Here is an 18,001-nt window from a genome sequence, read left to right as displayed (position 1 = left end):
GGAGGATTGTGACTGGATATTGTGAGTTTTATGGAGTGGAAGAAACAGTTGCTCATATTTCATGGGATTGTTTGAGGTATGTGAAAGACAGTGGGCCTCTCCCTTCATAGGATTTGTGGTTTGGACATTACAGATTTGTCTGTGGGGGCTCCCCTTTGAGACGAGACTCTGGGGTTTTGTGTTGGAGATTTTATAGCAGTGCATGAATGATACAAGTCTCAGAGGTTGTGACTGAAATGTGATTACACTGTTGCCAGCAGGTGGTGGTAATAGGGCCTAAGCTTGGCATTGTTATATGTTTAAACACTCAGAAGAAAGCCAGTCAAATCCTTGAATTGTTACTGTAAGAAGCCTGTCATACTGCACTCCTTCCCACATGACAGGTGTTAAGCTTGCATGGCAGAGAACACAAAGAATGATTTTAAAAATGTGTGTGTGTAGTAAATGAGCCAGTTATCTACAACACTTGCTAACAATTATTATTTTGGCCATTGTTCTTTTACTGCTTTTTATTAGCCCATCAAAAACGTTACTGGCCGCTTCTTCATTACCAATAAAGAGAACTACACTGAACTAGTCATAGTGAACCTGCAGATCGATGAGGATCCTGGCGTGTATGAATGCAATGCAACCAACTCGATTGGCTCGAAGGCTGAAGAAACCATCCTGCGTGTTCGCAGTCACTTGGCTCCTCTGTGGCCCTTCTTGGGGATTCTGGCGGAGATTATAATTCTTGTTGTTATCATTGTGGTTTATGAGAAGAGGAAGCGGCCAGATGAGGTCCCTGACGGTAAGAGTGTTTTCTCAATTAACTGTATTTCCTAGGGGAGCCAGCCCCCTCTTCTTTGCTTCAGGGAGACTTCCTTTCAAAATGTGGGAACCTCATAAATCAGTAGTTCAGAAATCCACAGTGCTGCAGGCTACATAATAAACTTTGCCTCTCTTCTGCCTCATAATGGGTTAAGTATAGGGCCATAATTTCAACTTCATAAAATGTGGTTTGCAGAACAAGGAGTCTGCTTGGTTACGTGTGTCTTTGTAGTCGAGATAACTTGAAATTGTATTCATCAGAGATCTTTTTGGAAGCATTGCTAAGCCGAGCTGCTGGGCAGTACTAAGAAATGAGGGAGGGCTCATATTACATGGAATGGTTTTTGTTGCCTCTTGAAATAATCCTAGGGGAATTAATGGTTTTAAAGGTAACATTAGAAGTTACTTAGTTGATTTTGCTCAAATGCAGCTTGCTTTCCTCAGTTCAACGTTGTGGTGTCTTGCAGAACAGCATTTTGGATACTTCTAACAAAACAGATGTTTAATCAAATATGCTCACAAGTCTACCTTTTGCATGTGTAGTGTAAAGACTGGTTACCTAAAAGCACCTGCAACTCTTTGTAGTGAGAGAACTGTTGTTCATTCACACTTTATTTTTGTTTATTTCTAAAACACCCAGATTTGTAATTATGTTTTTATATATATAAACATCAAGCCAAGAACTTAGAATTGAATCCCCAAAATCAGCTTTTTTCATATTGTAAGCCACCTTAAAAAGGTATAACCTTAAAGGAAAGGCACCCTAGAAATATTTTGTAACAAAATTAAACAAAAATTAACCAAATATTATTATGGAAGCACACCTAGTGGTGGACTCACCAGCTGGAGGGTCTTGTGTAAGATAACTTTTCGTTACCTCATCAGGGGTGAGTGATATTGGGTATCATGTGGGCAGTATAATACTTTTAAATAGGTACTGGAAATATATAGGGGTAAATGCTGCCTATAAAATGTAATAATTCTGGCCTGCTTAGGGTGTATAAGACACGGTAAAAAGCATTATTACTATCATAGACATAACTAGTGCTTCAGCCTAAGATCTCATAATGGATTCCGTCCTATAGTCCTGTTTTTGCACAGCTAACTTGTCAAAATATTCACCTATTTAAGATGAACATGTCTGGTGCTCAAAGGGAAGCTTCTTGGGTAAGTTTGTAGCAAAAAAGGTCAACAGTTTTGAGTAAAACCCTGCAGTGTAAATTTTGCTTCTCCCAGCTGTAAAAATGTCTGTGTGGCCACACAGGAAGACTGACCCTGACATGCTCGCTCAAGTGGACTGCATGTTCTGAGACTGGAGGAAACTAGCCCCAGATGTATACAAGCAACTTTAAGCAGGCCCAAAGATATTACCTTTCTTTTCCTTTTGCTCTGCTTCTTCAAAGCGCAACTAGCAGTGGTATTACTAGGCATGTGTGTCTATGGTTATGTAGAGCTAACACTGCAGGATGGCTATAGAACACCTCTGAGAAGATTGCTTGTGTGTGTGTGGGCATACTAACGTGGAAAAGTGTGTCTTTGTGCAAGTCCTTCCCACTTGTCCAAAGGCTAGGAGCAGGAGAAAGCTGTGTTATTTTGATTGCCGCTTCCTCTGCAGATGGCTTCTCTGTAGGGAAGTGTTTGATTAATGCTAAAGCTTTTTACCACCTCTTAACAAGACCCAAGCAGGTCTAGAGCCAGATTGGTTGGCTGCAGCTTGCAGTCTGGCATGAAAATAGTTGTGCATGGCCTTATTTGGAAGATGCTGGTTACTGTTTGATCAGATTATAAGCATTTGCCAACACTGTGCTGGGTTCATTTTAATGCACTCTTAAAAGATGCATGTGACTGTAATTAAGTGTGTGAAAACAGGGGTTTCCCTGTTGTGTTCTCAACTATTTGAGAACTTGGGGAAAGTGGGTAAGGGGGGCTGTTGCCTGATATGGATGGCATCCTGTTGCTGTTGGCCAAATAGCTCACAGTTGGAATCCTTATTTTGACATAGCAATATTTCCTAGCTATGGAATTGATGCTTCCTTCTAAGCTTAATAGAAGTTCTGAAACATCAAGGCTGCATGCTTTGAAGAAATCCCAGTATCTGCATTACCCCTTTTATTAACGGGAGTAGGTTTCATGTTGCGTACCTGTCAGGAGTTGGCTGCCTTTTCCTTTTGGCTTCATAAATATTTTTGTTTGTTTGTTCAACTGTTGCTGTGAGGAAAGCCATCCAAATTTAGAGTGGTTCACGAGGGGAATAAAAGAGAAGCTAGCTTTCCTTAAGCCAAGTTAGCAATCCCAATAATTGATAATGTCAGTAAAACAAAAGGAGAGCTTGAATCATTATCCTTGTGGATAGTCTGCTGATGTGCCCGATAGGTAACCTGAGTTATCCATTGCATTCCTCACCGGTGGTTAAGTTAACTGAATGGATCAAGTGCATATGCCATTTCAATTGGTTTGTGGATTAGAGCCTAACCAGGCCAGTTCTAATTTAACCTCTGATTTCATCCGTTTGTAACAGGTGATGTGAATAGTTTATAATATTGTCTCTTCCCACAGGTGATGTATATTTGTTTTTCACTTTTAGGGCTGATTTCTGCATAATATTCTAGGTCCATCCTCATGTCCAAATGTCCTTGTAATTTGTTGTACAGGAATGTCAGTATCAACTCCCTTGGATGATAATCAGAAAGTAAACAAAGAATATACTTTCTGACGAATGTAGCAAAGTGAAACATATATTGGCAAAGCTTTTTCCATGTTACAAATACTCTTGCATATGAGTATAGGTTCTTGCTTATGAACTTTGAAGGATCATAGTTCAGTGGTAGAGCATCTATTTTGCATGCAGAAGGTCCCAGGTACATTCTTGGGCACCTCTAGTTAGGGCTGGGTGAGAACCATGTCTGATAACCTAGAAAGTTGATGCCAGTCAGTGTAGAGAATACTGAGGTAGATGGACCAATTGTCTGACTCAGTATAAGGTTGCTTCCACCAAGAACATTACCATTACTGCCAGAGTTACATAACCTATGGATACTTCCATTTTACCTGCAATATCTTGTTTGCACATCAGCATAATCACATGAAGGGAGGTTTCTTGAAATACAATTAAACCAATACCAACATGCACCATGTTTGCGCTAGCTACATATTATTGATTTCTGAAAAACACTTAAGGGTGTATGTAGTTTGTATCCTTTCACACTCCAAACATAAATTGGTGATCATTCTCTTTGCTTCTCCCTCAGAATAATGTTTGCTTCTCCCTCTTTGCTTCTCCCTCAGAATAATGTTTCATTGTTACTTGACTGAATTGCGCTATGTTCATGCTGACTTTGACTTTCAGTTATTTCTTCAGAAGAAGGCCTTTGCTTGGTGATTCACTCCTGCTAGAGATTTCACAAGCATTTTTCTCCCCCCCCCAAAAAAAATAATAAAGTTTCAACCATAAAATTTCATTTTTCAGAGCTAACTGGCCTGTGCAGAGATGGCCAAAATCATCTATTTGCAACGGGAGAAGAGAACCCTTGGGTTGATGTCATGTAGTTAACCTGTTAGCCTGACCAGTCTATCATCAGCTCTCCATGCACATCTTGCATACTACTGTAAAGAGTGACATAATCCAGAGCAACAAAGTTAGAACAGCCAGTTTTCTAATGAAAGAGTACTCAAAAGGTTTCTTCCCCCTGCCTTTTTCTTATATTGGTGCCTTATGACTTCTAATAAGAAGTGACATACCTTGTGTCAGAAATGTTCTTCAACTCATTATAACACTGTTTTATGAATCAGGCCAGGATCAGTATATTCCTTTTACCCCTCCAGTGACAGTTCACCAGAGGTATGCTAGCTTCAGATTCAATTGAGAGATGCTACCGCCTGAGTGATGCTGCTGCAATTGGTGTCCTAATTTACAAGTGGCTGAGTATTCTTTACCTTGGCACTTGAATGCCTAACTGGTGCATGAACCTTTCGTATGCATAAAATAGGGAGGGGGAAAGACTGTGTATGCCACCTGGAGCTTGTTGAAGAAGGTGGGATATATATGCCACAAACAAAACAAATGTTTCCTGCGTTTAAGGGTAAGCAGTTCCCTGAAACAAAATTGCATCGAGCTGATCCACTTAAGTCAGTGGTTTCTGTTTACCGCACCCTTATTTTTTTACATTTTCCCCCCATAGACACTGGTGTATAATATGCTCTGTGAAAATTGGTATCCTGGCAGATTAGTAAATGAAGCACTTGGCCTTCTGCTATGCTTGTTGAAGTCCCCCCCCACCCCCAGTAGTGAATGAGCATTGTACTTCCTTGCAAGTACAATGTTCCACAGTGACAAATTCATTCTCGGCTTCTTCTCTTGTTCTGTGCTCTACTGATGATGCATCATTGAATTTACTGCTTTGGGGGTAGGATTTGAGAAAGAAATCTGCCAATCCAGCCTTGATAAGCACAGCTAAGCACCCCCACATCTGTGCTGTTTGCCTGCAGCTCCAACATGAAGAACCTGCAGCCTGTTCTCTGTGATATGCTGGTCACAGAGGCAGCAAGATGCTTGTCATTTGGAAATTCAGTGTTACTAAGTGACTGAAACATACAACTGCCTCTCATAATATGATCCTCCTCAGCTTCCTACATGACTGAACATCAATATTACATGACTGGCACCTTTTTTATTGGCTGCTTTTCTTTCCATTCAGGATGGGGGGGAGCAGGTCAAAGGGGTTTTAAGCGGTGCTAAAATGTGTAATTACATTGCCCAGGATTTGATCATGCTCCATGCACTCACACATGAGCATGGAATCAAGCCAGGAAGCCACATTTAACCATAGCTTCTTGATAAATCCAAACTAAGAAACTATGACTTGCAGACAAGCCAGGATATAAAGCCATGCTTTAAAGTGGGCTCATGAATCCTGACTTGCTTCAAAACTATTAAGCATAGTTCCCAGTTTGGACATACAGAGAAGCTCTGTTTTTAACTGCAGCTTCCAGTTTATTTCCCCACATCTGCCAAGGGATGCATGGAACTTGTGCCCATCCTGTCTCATTAAGATAGGGTTTTATTGTCCAAACATGGCCATTGTCTGAATGTAGCCTTTGTTGCCTACATGGTGGCATGTGGCATGCCAATATTATTATTTTAATGGAAGGAATGCTGTTTATTGGATTAGTTTATAGGCATACACTCCCATTTTTTAAAGTGTGTGTTTTGGGGGGAAGTAAAAAAAGAAAGACTCCTTATTTTTATCCAGATATACATGACAAACATGGTTTCTACTTTGGAATCCTTTTTGCTTCATATATTTTAGTTTATTAAGCTGTGGTAACTGCTTTTATTATTATCTTTCCTAATTTGTGAACTTGCACCTAATTACACCTAATTTCATGTGTGTACTTCTGTGCTGGATGTGCAACAGTCTCATTCCACTGTCCTACTTACATTCTGATATTCAATTTTTTTTTGCCTTGATCCTAGTTTATAAATAGTAACATTAAGATAACTTCTAATTGTCTTCTCTCCCCCCCCCCCCTTCTTCCTATCCTTCACTTCTGTCCACATCTAATCTCCCTAGCAAAAGGTATACTTCATGAATGAAAGTATAGGAACTAATTTTGCTTGCAGCCTAGGAGTTCTAGTACGCTAGCAGCCCCAAAAGCCTAGCTTTGTTAATTGCCTTCCCTAACTTGTTAGTTCTGGTAGGTGCTATTTCACATCTATTTAGACTGACTGTGGCCAGACGTTGCCACTTCTAGAGATTTGCCCCTCCATTCTCTTTCAGATGGGTTGCACTGGTTGGTATGTGGATATCTTCTTCAACAGAATGCCATTTATGTATCAGTATATTTAAATATACTGATAAAAAATGACTCAAAAGCTGTTGTAAAATGTTTCTAAAAGCCCTTTAATGGCATCTCTCAACAGTTCCATTTTATGTTAAAACTTTGAGCTGTGTTAAGTCTTAGAGTACTTACTGTAGGAAGCTCTCAAGCTTCCTCCATTTTATTTCCAGTGTTGTTGCTGAGGGGTGTGATTCTTGGAATCAAACAGGAAAATGAGTTGAAAGCATTTCTGCTCTTCAGTGTAGAAGGTAGAGTTTGATGTTAATCTGGAGCAGGCTTGGTCCCAGTATATGTTAGAATGCTGTGGAACGGGGGAGGGGGAGATAATCTCAATTAAAAAGTCTATGGACTATCCTTCTGTAGCTTATCTCTTTGAAAAAAATCTGATATGGAATTTGTACAGCTGATACATTTGAATTTGAGCAGCCGTTACATGCATAGGATCATTGCATTTTAAAATTTGGACATTTGTCATGTTCTAATTTTTATGTGAAACATACTTTTGTGGGGGGAAAGTGCAACCCACAAATGTGTAATGTGATTGAATCCTGTGCATGTTTCAGTCACTGTTCATGCTAGAACTTTGCAACTGGGGAAATAGTCCAAAAGTCAAAATATATTTTCGATGCCAGACATTTTCTTTGACCCCTGAAATGTTAACCAATAATATGGCTAATCGAAGCAAACATTTCAAATTCATATCTTAATGGTTTCCAGGGTACTTCTTTACAGCTGCCACCCACCCTCTCTCTCCCCCTACCCCAAGCACCTGCCTGTTCCTTGCTCAGAATTTGGTCCATCATAGCATCCACAAAATTAGGGCTTTCATTTTAGCTTAACGTACTCTGTCTTTTCATCAATATTTCCCCCTCTATATAACATCTCAGTTGGCAACTACTTTTACTGATTACCATGCAGGGAGCGAGGTTAAAGTCCCCCGTCCCCATTCCTGGTGGATCTGCTGCTTCACAGTAAATCCAGACTGCACAATGTGAAAATGGGGCACAGACAGGAGCACAATTGCAGAAGGAATTAACTTCTGCTGGTGTTGGTACTCAACACGGCCCCCCTTCCTATTAAGGGGGATGGTGGTTAATGCATATACAGGCCTGTGTATGCCATTAAGAAGTGGGTGATTCCTTTTGTTCATTTTCTCCTGCTTCTATCACTTTTCTCCTCTTTTACCCACCCACCCGCCAGCTATTTGAAGACATGAGGGAGCAGTCTTAGCCCTTGGATTGCTGTTTGTTACAAGCCTGCAGGCGAGGGCTGTCTTGTTTTAAATGATAGTATGAAAGCCACTTTGGGAGCCTTTTAAGCTTAAGAGCAGGGTACAAAAGCTGTAAATATATATACCGTATTTTTCGCTCTATAACACGCACCCGACCATAACACACACATAGTTTTTAGAGGAGGAAAACAAGGAAAAAAATATTCTAAACGAAACAGTGGATATATTATTTTTGTGGTTCATGCTGTGGCCACAGACATGTGATCTGACAGTGAGTTTGGGGTAGCCCAATGCAAAAATCCTGAGGATCCATGTGGATCCGTGCTTTGTAACCACGTTTTAAGTGGGGAGGGAAGGAAAAGCTCTCAAGGGACAAGGAACACGCATGGGGTGGGTGGAGAAGGATGCTGTTAATAATGCAGAAGAGGGGTATAAGAGGAGAAGGCTCCTCTCCTCTCCTCTCCCGCTTTGCTCCTTTAAAGCAAGCAGGCTCTCTGTCCCTCTCCTCTCCCCCCCCCCCCACTCAGCGGCTCTTCTCCCGCTTTGCTGTTTCAAAGTGAGCCACGGAGGAGGGAAGGAAGGGAAACCATGGATCCTCTGCTCACGACTGCAGCAGATCCCCCCGCCATCCGTAGGCATTCGCTCCTTAACACGCACAGACATTTCTCCTTACTTTCTAGGAGGAAAAAAGTGAGTGTTATGGTACAAAAAATACGGTATATATAGAGAGAGTTCATCAGCAATTGCTGCATATCTAGCTCCTCCAGTGGGGAGAGTCAATGAGTAGTGCTGTTCCATCACACAACCACAAGACAATGCATTGTGTGCTCTGGCTTCTTGGCGTGGATTCTCACTTTTACATTTTGTATTGTTTCTCTGGTACAGATGCTGGTGAACAAAATAGAGGCACTTCGTTTTATCCATTACTTTGATCTTTATACTTTTTTCTTGCTCTTCAACTATAATTTTCCCAAAGCAGCTACAAACATCTTTTTTAAAAATCTGAATTTACAGGTTTGCAAGGGGTGTGTAGGTGTATCTGTAAGATTCCATAGATAAAGTTGGTGTATGTTTCTTTTTAGAAATATTCTTAAGTGGCAGCTAGGAAGTCATTGGGGCCTTCAGAGGATTTTAAGGGACTTTAAAGGGGGGGGGGGGACATACCTTTGTTCTTCAAACTAGTTCAGAGTTGCTGTATTTATGTTTAGATACACAAAAGTGTAAAATGAGAAGTCAGAATTTCAGACAGGTAGGAACGCTGTTCAGTGCCTTCTCCACCACTAAGCTACACAATGCATGCTTTTAATTTTTGAAATATGACCCTTAAGAACTGCTGAGCATATAATATCTCTCTCAAATGCACATGTATCCTAGGCCTGCAGTTGGTTTTTATAGTTTACAAATCTAATGAAGAAGTTGGCAGAGTACCTTCCGTGATGGAAGCATATTTATCAGCAGCCAAAAAATGGGCAAGGTACATTACTCTGGACCTGCACCCATCAGATTGGAATACAGAGGCACATCTTGTCTTGTGTGACCACCAGCTCAACTACTAGCAAATTAGATTATTACTAGATCATGCTGTTTGAGTTGTATTGTTATTTGTCAGTTACTATGACTTCTTTTTTTCCCCCCTTCAATTGCATCATTCCTTTAAAAATGGTGGTAAGTGAGAGATCTGCATGCTTTGGAGTTTGTTTAATCTCCGCTTCAGTCTATACAATGCACAGTTCATAATGTTAACACTTTTCTTAGTTTTACTCATTCACGTTCACAACTAATTTGGGTTTAAGTTTGCTGTTGAATTTCATTTTCTAATTTGTACCATTTTTCTGTAGTTCTGTTCCTCCCTTTTATTGGTCGACTTCTCTAGGATTCGGTCCTTTTGTCTGTCACGTATTGTACCGTGCTGGGGCCGATTTTGTAATGCTCAAGCGGCTGACCCACAAGCTAGTGGTGTATTAAGGTTTTCACTTGACAACCATGCTTTACTGGACACAGAGGGAGGTGATGGAAGTCCTGCCAGTCCAATAGGATTGTCGCATGTGAACAGTGCAGGCCACGCTCCAGCACCTAATGCATAAGTGCCAGAGCACTCACCTGACTTTCTTTTGTTAAAGTGCAAAACCTTTTGGTTAAACTTATTCAATAAAACCTCTGCTTTCAAGCTGTCTTTTACCACCCAGAATGCTTGAGGATCAATGTTTCAGGTGGTACAAATTAGAGCTTGCAGAATGATTAAGAGAAGGACAGGAGCCTGCATTTTTTTCAGAACTGCATAGGGGAAAGAACTTCAAGCATCTTTTTTGTAGGCTGTCGTGACCAAAGCAAGGATTTGAGTAGAATGACTGCTTTAATGTGGTACTACTAACCCTGCTCATTTCTTTTTTAAAAAAGCAAAAACCTAAGAACTCTCACCAAGGTGTCACAGATTCTAGTAAATGGCTCTTAAATCTACTGTTTATAATGTAGAGTCTATAGCCTAGGTTGCCTCTGAAATCTTTTGGGAATTGAAAGGTGTTCATTTTGAGGGGAGACTTAGTTTTGCTGTAATGTGCTTTATGTTTCAATACCTGATGTGTCTCTGTATATCCCCACTGTATATACAGCACATTGATGTCTGGTTGTCCTTACTAGTCCTAGTTCTTTCTGTACCTTGTTCTGATAGTTTACTGTTAGTAACAGACTTTTGTGGACACTAGTGTGTTGCTAGTGTGTTATTTTGGCTGTCAAGCTGTTGGTTTGTGGTTAGCTCTCTTTATTTTGAATGTTTTATTTATTTATTTTTGTTCTGATAACTGTGCTGGCGGTGGCTTTGCCTATCCGTTGCCTCGAAGGTACAGGTGGAGTAATGTTCAGCTTTGATCAACATTACTCCTAGTGTGTGCTCATGCGGTTGCCAACACTGTTAAGACTGTAGTTTCCATAACTGCTTTGTGTGCCCTAAGACCCCTTGTGGAATCCTGCTGAGTTTAAAAAATAATAATAAAGATTTTAGAGAAAGTTTTTTTTTAGCTTGGAAAAATGATGAAATGCAGAAAACATGGTCATCCGTAGAAGTTCTACAGAAGTTTTTGCACAAGTTTATGGATTGGGATTTTCCTTGTTCAAAAAATGCCTTTTTGTTGTTTAATGTACTGCATCATTTTAAAGCATCAATGAAATGTTCAGTTGATCATAAAGAAGCCTATGTGAAAAGCCACACGTTGACTTTTTTCTATTTTCTAAAAAATATACCTTAAAAATGGGACAACTTTCTGGCTCTCCCATCTCGCAAGCTGAAGTCTCTGTGAACTGTAATACTAGTGTAACCTTTATGCTGTTTCGCCAGAAACATTTCCCCCCCATATTTATACATGGAATCACAGACGTTTGCTGCTATCAGAAGGACTGCCTTTTTAGTATCAAAATTGCCTCTTCCACTTTCTGGAACTTAATTTTATTAAGAGATCAGGCAAAAGTGTGTGAAAGATGGTCTAGGGTGGTATATGATTTCCTGTGTTTTGTCCATCAACACTTAAGAGGCGGGGGAAAGCCTTTATTTTTAGAAACAAAACAGCAGGATTTTACAACTGAAATGTTGGTTTGTCTTCTCATCTATCTTGTTAAGATTGAACCACTGGAACTTGGGGACAAGATGAGTATGACCACATTGCAACAATCTGTCCACTACAGTTGCAGTTTTTCATGATGAGCATTAAAAGTGTTAACTGAAATCATTTTGAACAACATACTTGTCATCTAAACTCAAAGCCAGAAAAAATAACTTCATGAATCTTTGCAATACAAACGGAATGGCCTTTAAATAAATGCTGTATGTAGATAATACTGTTTGCAGCCCAGTAAAGGTTTACTATGGATTCTTAACTAGACTCTTCTTTCCTTCTCTCTTTCCTTCACTGGATCACAATGAATTCCTGCTGCAGATGATGAACCAGCTGGGCCAATGTAAGTATTTCATAACTGACTGCTTATTTTTCATATGGGAGGCAATGACTTTTAGACTTTTCCACCTTCCAGGGAACCCATCCTATGATCACCTGTCTACCATGGTTCCAAGGCACTGCATCACTGTGGAGCTACCTTTTAAGGCAGGGGTCTGCAACCCGCGGCTCCGGAGCCGCATGTGGCTCTTTTACACCTTTGCCGCGGCTCCGGGGCGGATACTAGCGAGGGGAGGAGGCCCATTGTGCGCCCCGACACTCCCCACTGTGGCGGGCGCTGTACTGGCTGTGACGTCGCATGGGGGCGGTGTGTGCGTTAGTCACGCACCGTCCCGTCACCTTCCCGCCCGCCCACCCGCTACATTGTAAGGGGCATGTACGCTGGTCACTGCATTGAAAGGGGGCATGTACGCTGGTCACTATTTTGAAGGGGAGTGAAGAACACACAAACAGAAAAGGGTAACTTGTTAATTTAACATTTATTTCTATGAGGAGGAGTAATTCTGAGGGGTCAAACAAAGAAATAATAAAAAAGTGACAAAAAAGTTATTTTTATAATGACGAGTTTTGCGGCTCCCAGTTTTTTTCCCTTCGGAAACGGGTCCAAGTGGCTCTTTTTGTCTTAAAGGTTGCAGACCCCTGTTTTAAGGTGTTACAAAAGCTTCAGTTACACAGAGATACATCTCCCAGAACCTTCTAGAACTGGGGCAACCCAGTCAGATGAGTGGGGTACAAATAATTAAATGTTGATTATTAAAATTATTTTTGATTGGCATGCCTTGTTTCGACCATATCATGCCAGCCTCGAAAGAGCTTCGCTGGCTCCACAGGCTCACTTTGAAGCTCAGTTAAAAATTGGTAGTGCTGAATTTTTGAGCCATAAGCATCTGGGGCCCGGGGACCTGATGAAACCTCTGCTCTTGTTTCAAACTGCCTGCATTCCAAGATCTCTGCTAAATTGTCCCAGTCAGAGGTGAAACAGATGTCAACAAGGAAGTCTTTTTTCAACTGTGGAAATGCCATCCCCAAGGAGGCCCAGTTTTATTGCTCAGGTGCTAGGGAAATTTTTTTTTGTTTTTGTTTACCTAAGCACTTGAAAACTCCTGTTAGTGATGTGTTTTGGTATTGTTTAAATAGCTTTATATGTTGTTTTTGTTCGGTTGGTTTATTTCACAGTATGTATTCTTATGTAATTATGAATTACTTTCATTTCAGAGTAGGGTATAAATATTTTAAATAAATAAAAAAATTAATCAACAGCATTTGCATGGGTCTTGGAGAGCTTTGGGCAAGTGTTTTAGACCTTGCCACTGCCTTGTGTGAGCTGAGCTTGCATTTTACACTCCATGGCTTCACATTGCAAAGGACGACTGGTAATGATGAACAAGCTATCTTCCAAGGAAGTTTCTCTGGCACAATTGTACTTCCCATTCAGAAACCCCTGAATCATCCAGGGAACCCAGGGAGCTCAAAACCCAGTTTGAAAAATTACTGCGTTAGGCCTTAGAATAAATCATAGGAATGCCAGTGGCCTAAATTGATGCTGAATTCAGAGAGTAAAGAAGAACTGATCTTTGGAGAGTTGGCATTGCTGCTTATTTAATACACCTTTACTAAACCTTTCAGGACACACTGCCCTCACAAGGCTCCTTACATAATGTTTTCAAAACATCAAAACGCAACCCTATAAAATACAATATCAGAGTTAAAAACAGAAATAATTCAAAATTTCCCAGCACAATAACTCAATCACAGAACAATATAAAAATAGAATATGCAGTTCAAAGTTAAGAGCGTGCAACAGTTAAAACTTTTCCAGTATGCAAATGCTAGGATTGGATTTCTGAGTTTGGGTTTATTTCAGTGTGACTTTTGCTGTTTTACGTGTTGTTGGTCTTGTCTTGTTCAACTAACTCTAATACTTTGGGTTTTTATCTTTAACTGGCTGTTTTATAGAGAAGTGAGGAAGAAGGTTTATAAAAAAAGGATACAGCAATTTCACCATTATACAATACAGCAAATTCCTTTTAACTATTGATAGCTTTCAAAGTGTGATCCACTAAGCTAGCATCTATTGATAGCTACAGTACTAGGCATAATCTCCAGATTCATAGGTAGTTTGCACAGGGTGGGCTGTTGTCTTCAAAGTTTGTGTTTCCTGAAGGAATCTGAATGGCCACTGGAAAAGCATTATGCTCAACTAAGTCTGATCCCGCAGGGCAGTTCTTAATGTTCTTTAATTTGCAAAGAGCAAAGCCTGCTTAGAAAATAACTTCTCTATTCCAGTGCAACATGTTCCTTACAAATCCCATAATAATTTAACAGACTTGTTTATTAAGTTACTGTGGAAAGATTAGCATAATAGATGGATTATGCGGTCAACACAATAGAATTGCTGGTGTTGAGCAATCCGGTGTTAAAGTATAAAAGTGACAAGCCCCTTTCCAGGTGGCTTAACAGTTGACATAGCCAGGAGGAATCCAAAGGTGACGACATCAATAAATAGTGTTGACATATAAGGTTGGGCCAATTTTTAAAGGCTGAGAAGCAAGGAAATGCAAGTTGAACCAGTTATTGCCCTTAATCACCCAGAAACTGATGTGCTGTCTGAAAAGTCTAAATTGTTTGTTCAGCTGCCTGACTGCTATAAAGGGACTTGCTACGGAACCTGATTACTTTTCTATCCATATTACTTTTGTACAAATGCTGTTTTTCTTTTGTGCTGTTTTCATTCCATTCAGTATCTTAAAAAGGTTTATTCATGCTGACTTTATTTTTTACAAGTTTAATTCCATGCCTTTTTTTCTTCCCTAGGAAAACCAACTCCACAAACAACCATAAAGACAAAAATCTACGCCAGAGAAACACAAATTAAAATAATGCTAATGTAAGCCTGTCTCTAAAATCTGAGTTCTGTCGAGAATATATAAAAATTTGTATTGTGACTTTTTTAAACCCTAGGTAAAGAAATGAAGGACAAACTTAACTAGACAAGAGAGGGAACCCGATCTATTGCAGCATTAGGTCTCAATACACTTGTTGAAATCAGTGCGCAAAGGCACCAGTAACTGCACAGGACAGACTCTAAAATGGTTTAGAAGTTGGGAAGAACTAGAAAAGTTGCTTTGGAAACAATTTTCTGAAAGGGGGTTGTACTTCCCCTGCGAGTGCATAGACCAGGGAGTACTTTTTGGCCTAGCTTTGCTCTTTGATGCCAGGTGTTGCCTATGGCCAGGAGTGGTTTTTGCAAAGCTTCAACAGGTGAGCCAGCTGTTCCTAGATAAAACAAATATGGACACTGTTATACGTGCCCTGGTCACACCCAGATTGGTTCACAGTAATGTGCTTTAGGTGAGCCTTCCTCTGAAAAGCATTTGGAAATGTGAGCTACAAAATGTGGCTGCCACACTTGTCTCCAGAATGCAGCTTTGTTTCATCTGCTCTGGCTTCTAGTTTGTGACCAGGCTTAATTCAAGTGTTGGCTCTTGCCTGCAAAGCCCTAAATGGTTTGGGACCACAGTATCTGAAGGACCACCTCCTTCCACATGAGCCTACTCTTGACAGGGCAGTCGGTTCCCTTTACGCTTCAGGCATGCTCTTGAGATCTTTTTATTCTGTTGAGCTTTCAGTGTGGTTGAATGTTTTTATCGTCCTGCCAACTTTTGTCATGCATGTGATACTGTGTTTTTGTAATACAATTTAGCAGTTCACATGTTAGCAGTTCTGCAAACAGTTTGGAATTTTTATCTGGTGCTTTCTGAACATATTTTTTACTACATAACTTTCCTTTCTGGTAGTTCAGGTGATTAGATACCATATGGTAAAGAACCATTAAAAACAGATGTAAATGCAGTTTGCTTGGCTTCAGATGTTTTCTACTGTGCTTTTTTGGATGATGTATTTGTGATGTAGTTAACCACTGAACTGTTCTCATTTTTCAGAGCTTTAAGAATGAGAGACTGAAGGGAATATCACCGGCTAAATTGGATAATTGAAATGGTTGGTTTTCACACTCCAGTCCCATCTCTGATGTTTTTTTCTTTTCAAGTGAGCAACAATGACTGTCTAAAGCATGCCTTATTTAGCCTCTCCAGTAAGGATGACCTAGCCAACACATTTAATAATGCTTCAGTATAGAGGGTGTAAACAATTTTTGGCTTGATGTGCTGTGACTGTTGCTTTCTTTTCTTTGAGACTATTAAGTATTACAAGTAAAAAAGTCCAATCATGCATGCAGCATTTTTTACTTAATGTAGCTGTTAAGACTAGCAAAGCTCAAAGATGCACTGCTGCCATCTAGTGATAACTTTTGTAAAAGTACAGCAAAACCTAAAATATATACAGTATATATTTATATTTTTGGGAGGGGAAACCAAATTACAGTAAATGTTTGATTTTTAAGATGCTGAATTCATTCCTTATATTCTGTGTCTGAGAGATAAGTGAATTATGTCCAGTACTTAAGAGAAGTTACATAAATTATTCTAAGGGCTTAATCTATAAAGACAGGCTTGGTTATATTATCAAAGACTGCAAGAACTGGAATAGTTTGATTGGTGGCGATGAGCTGCAGTAAAAATCTTTAGTTTATAAATATTATGATTACTTTTTAAGTGATTTTTTTTTTTGTTAAATCATGTAAATTTCTCATCCTTTTGCACTGATGTGTTCACATTCTTCTTGTACATTCAATTCAGGCAGAATTTTATAATTTACTTTGCTTAAATGCTAATGTTAGAGCATGGTGATACTCTATGCAACTGGTTTGTTTCCGTTTGACATTAAGTTTTCATGTTGATTTAAAGATTGATTGTAGAGTCACAGACATAACAGGGTTCTTAGATTGTGGCATACCTGTAGATGCATGAACTTGTGATGTGTGTACTTGTTGAAGTGCAATGATGTGTATAAAAAAGTGGATTCACCTGTTTTTAAAAATAAAACACTGATAAAAGCCTGACTTTGAGGCTGTTTTTCTGTTATCCATCATGAGTGTTTGCAATATTTCCAGTAGTAATTTTAGCAGCTTTTTTACCAGAACTCTATCCAGATATTCAATTGAATTGCCTGAATTGCTCTCTTCTCTTTCCCCACATCTTCACGTTCAGCCTTGAGATAGGTTGGCGGAGAGATTGTAACCAGCCCAAGGTCAACCAATGAACTTTTCAGCTGAGTGGGGATTCAAACTTGGTCTTACTATAAGCACTACTGTTCCATATGACTGTCATTGCCCAGAAGCTGCCTGTGATCTTGTTGCAGTTCTTGTCTTCCTACACCCGTATATTTTTGTTATCTCAAGCTGCTAGGGCAAAGGCCACAACTGAGAAATTGCTGTCAACAGTATCTAATGCATCAGTACTGTTTGTCATGTGGACATCATAATAATAATTTATACATACCAAATCCATCTGACCGGGTAAAATGTTAAACATTTAAAACTTCTCCATACAGGAATGTCTTTAGATGTTTTATAAAGGTTGTATAGTTACTTGGTTGTATACGGTAATACCTCGGCGAACGTCCGCCTTGTCTAGCTTCCGCTTCAGCGAATGTCCGCGGCAAACCTCGAAGTACTGGAACGGGTTACTTCCGAGTTTGCCGCTCACGCATGTGCAGAAGCGCAAACTGCTCCGTGTGCAGATGCGGCGCTTAGCCCTGCATCCTTTTTGGCTAGTGGCCGGGACTCCAGAATGGATCCTGGTCGCAAAACAAGGTATGACTGTAGGTTGTTATTTCCTTGAAATCCTATGGGAGTGCATCCCACAGGGCGGGCACCACTACCGAGAAGGCCCTTTGCCTGGTTCCCTGTTATCTCACTTTGCACAGTGGGTGAACTGCCAGAAGGCCCTCGGAGCTGGACCTCAGTGTCTGGGCTGAACAATGGGGGTAGAGACCCTCCTTCATGTATATAGGACTGAAGCTGTTTAGGACTTAAACACTTGGAACTGTGGGTGTGTGCCAGCAGCATTGGAGCCACAAGAGGGCCAATGAAAAATGAAAGGCATCCTTGGATTTGCATCCTTGGATGGATTTGCATCCTTGGATGAACCCTGACCTATGGAGAAATACAGAACATTTTAAAAAGGGAAACCCAAAAGGGGCCAGAAAGAAAAAACATAGCCCAGTGAAAACTGAACTTACGGGTGGCCTCCAGGAGACATGAACTGTTCAGTGCCAG

The 18,001-nt window shown here is 40.2% G+C and overlaps 1 protein-coding gene across 2 annotated transcripts in view; it reads left to right on the top strand.

Moving 5' to 3' along the window:
- The window catches only part of NPTN (neuroplastin), a 49,065-nt gene extending 32,282 nt beyond the window's left edge, over positions 1–16,783 (top strand). For both annotated transcript variants that reach the window (XM_083413162.1, XM_083413163.1), the window contains 4 exons: positions 517–790; positions 11,806–11,827; positions 14,638–14,710; positions 15,765–16,783. In XM_083413162.1, coding sequence (XP_083269288.1) covers positions 517–790; positions 11,806–11,827; positions 14,638–14,698 — 357 coding nt within the window. In that variant the 3' untranslated portion in view covers positions 14,699–14,710; positions 15,765–16,783. The remainder of the gene's footprint in view (positions 1–516; positions 791–11,805; positions 11,828–14,637; positions 14,711–15,764) is intronic.
- Positions 16,784–18,001: the final 1,218 nt, after the last annotated feature.

Source organism: Podarcis tiliguerta (assembly GCF_965153285.1).
Source record: "Podarcis tiliguerta genome assembly, chromosome: 14".
Taxonomy (NCBI): domain Eukaryota; kingdom Metazoa; phylum Chordata; class Lepidosauria; order Squamata; family Lacertidae; genus Podarcis; species Podarcis tiliguerta.
This window is presented reverse-complemented; position numbering and strand designations above follow the sequence as displayed.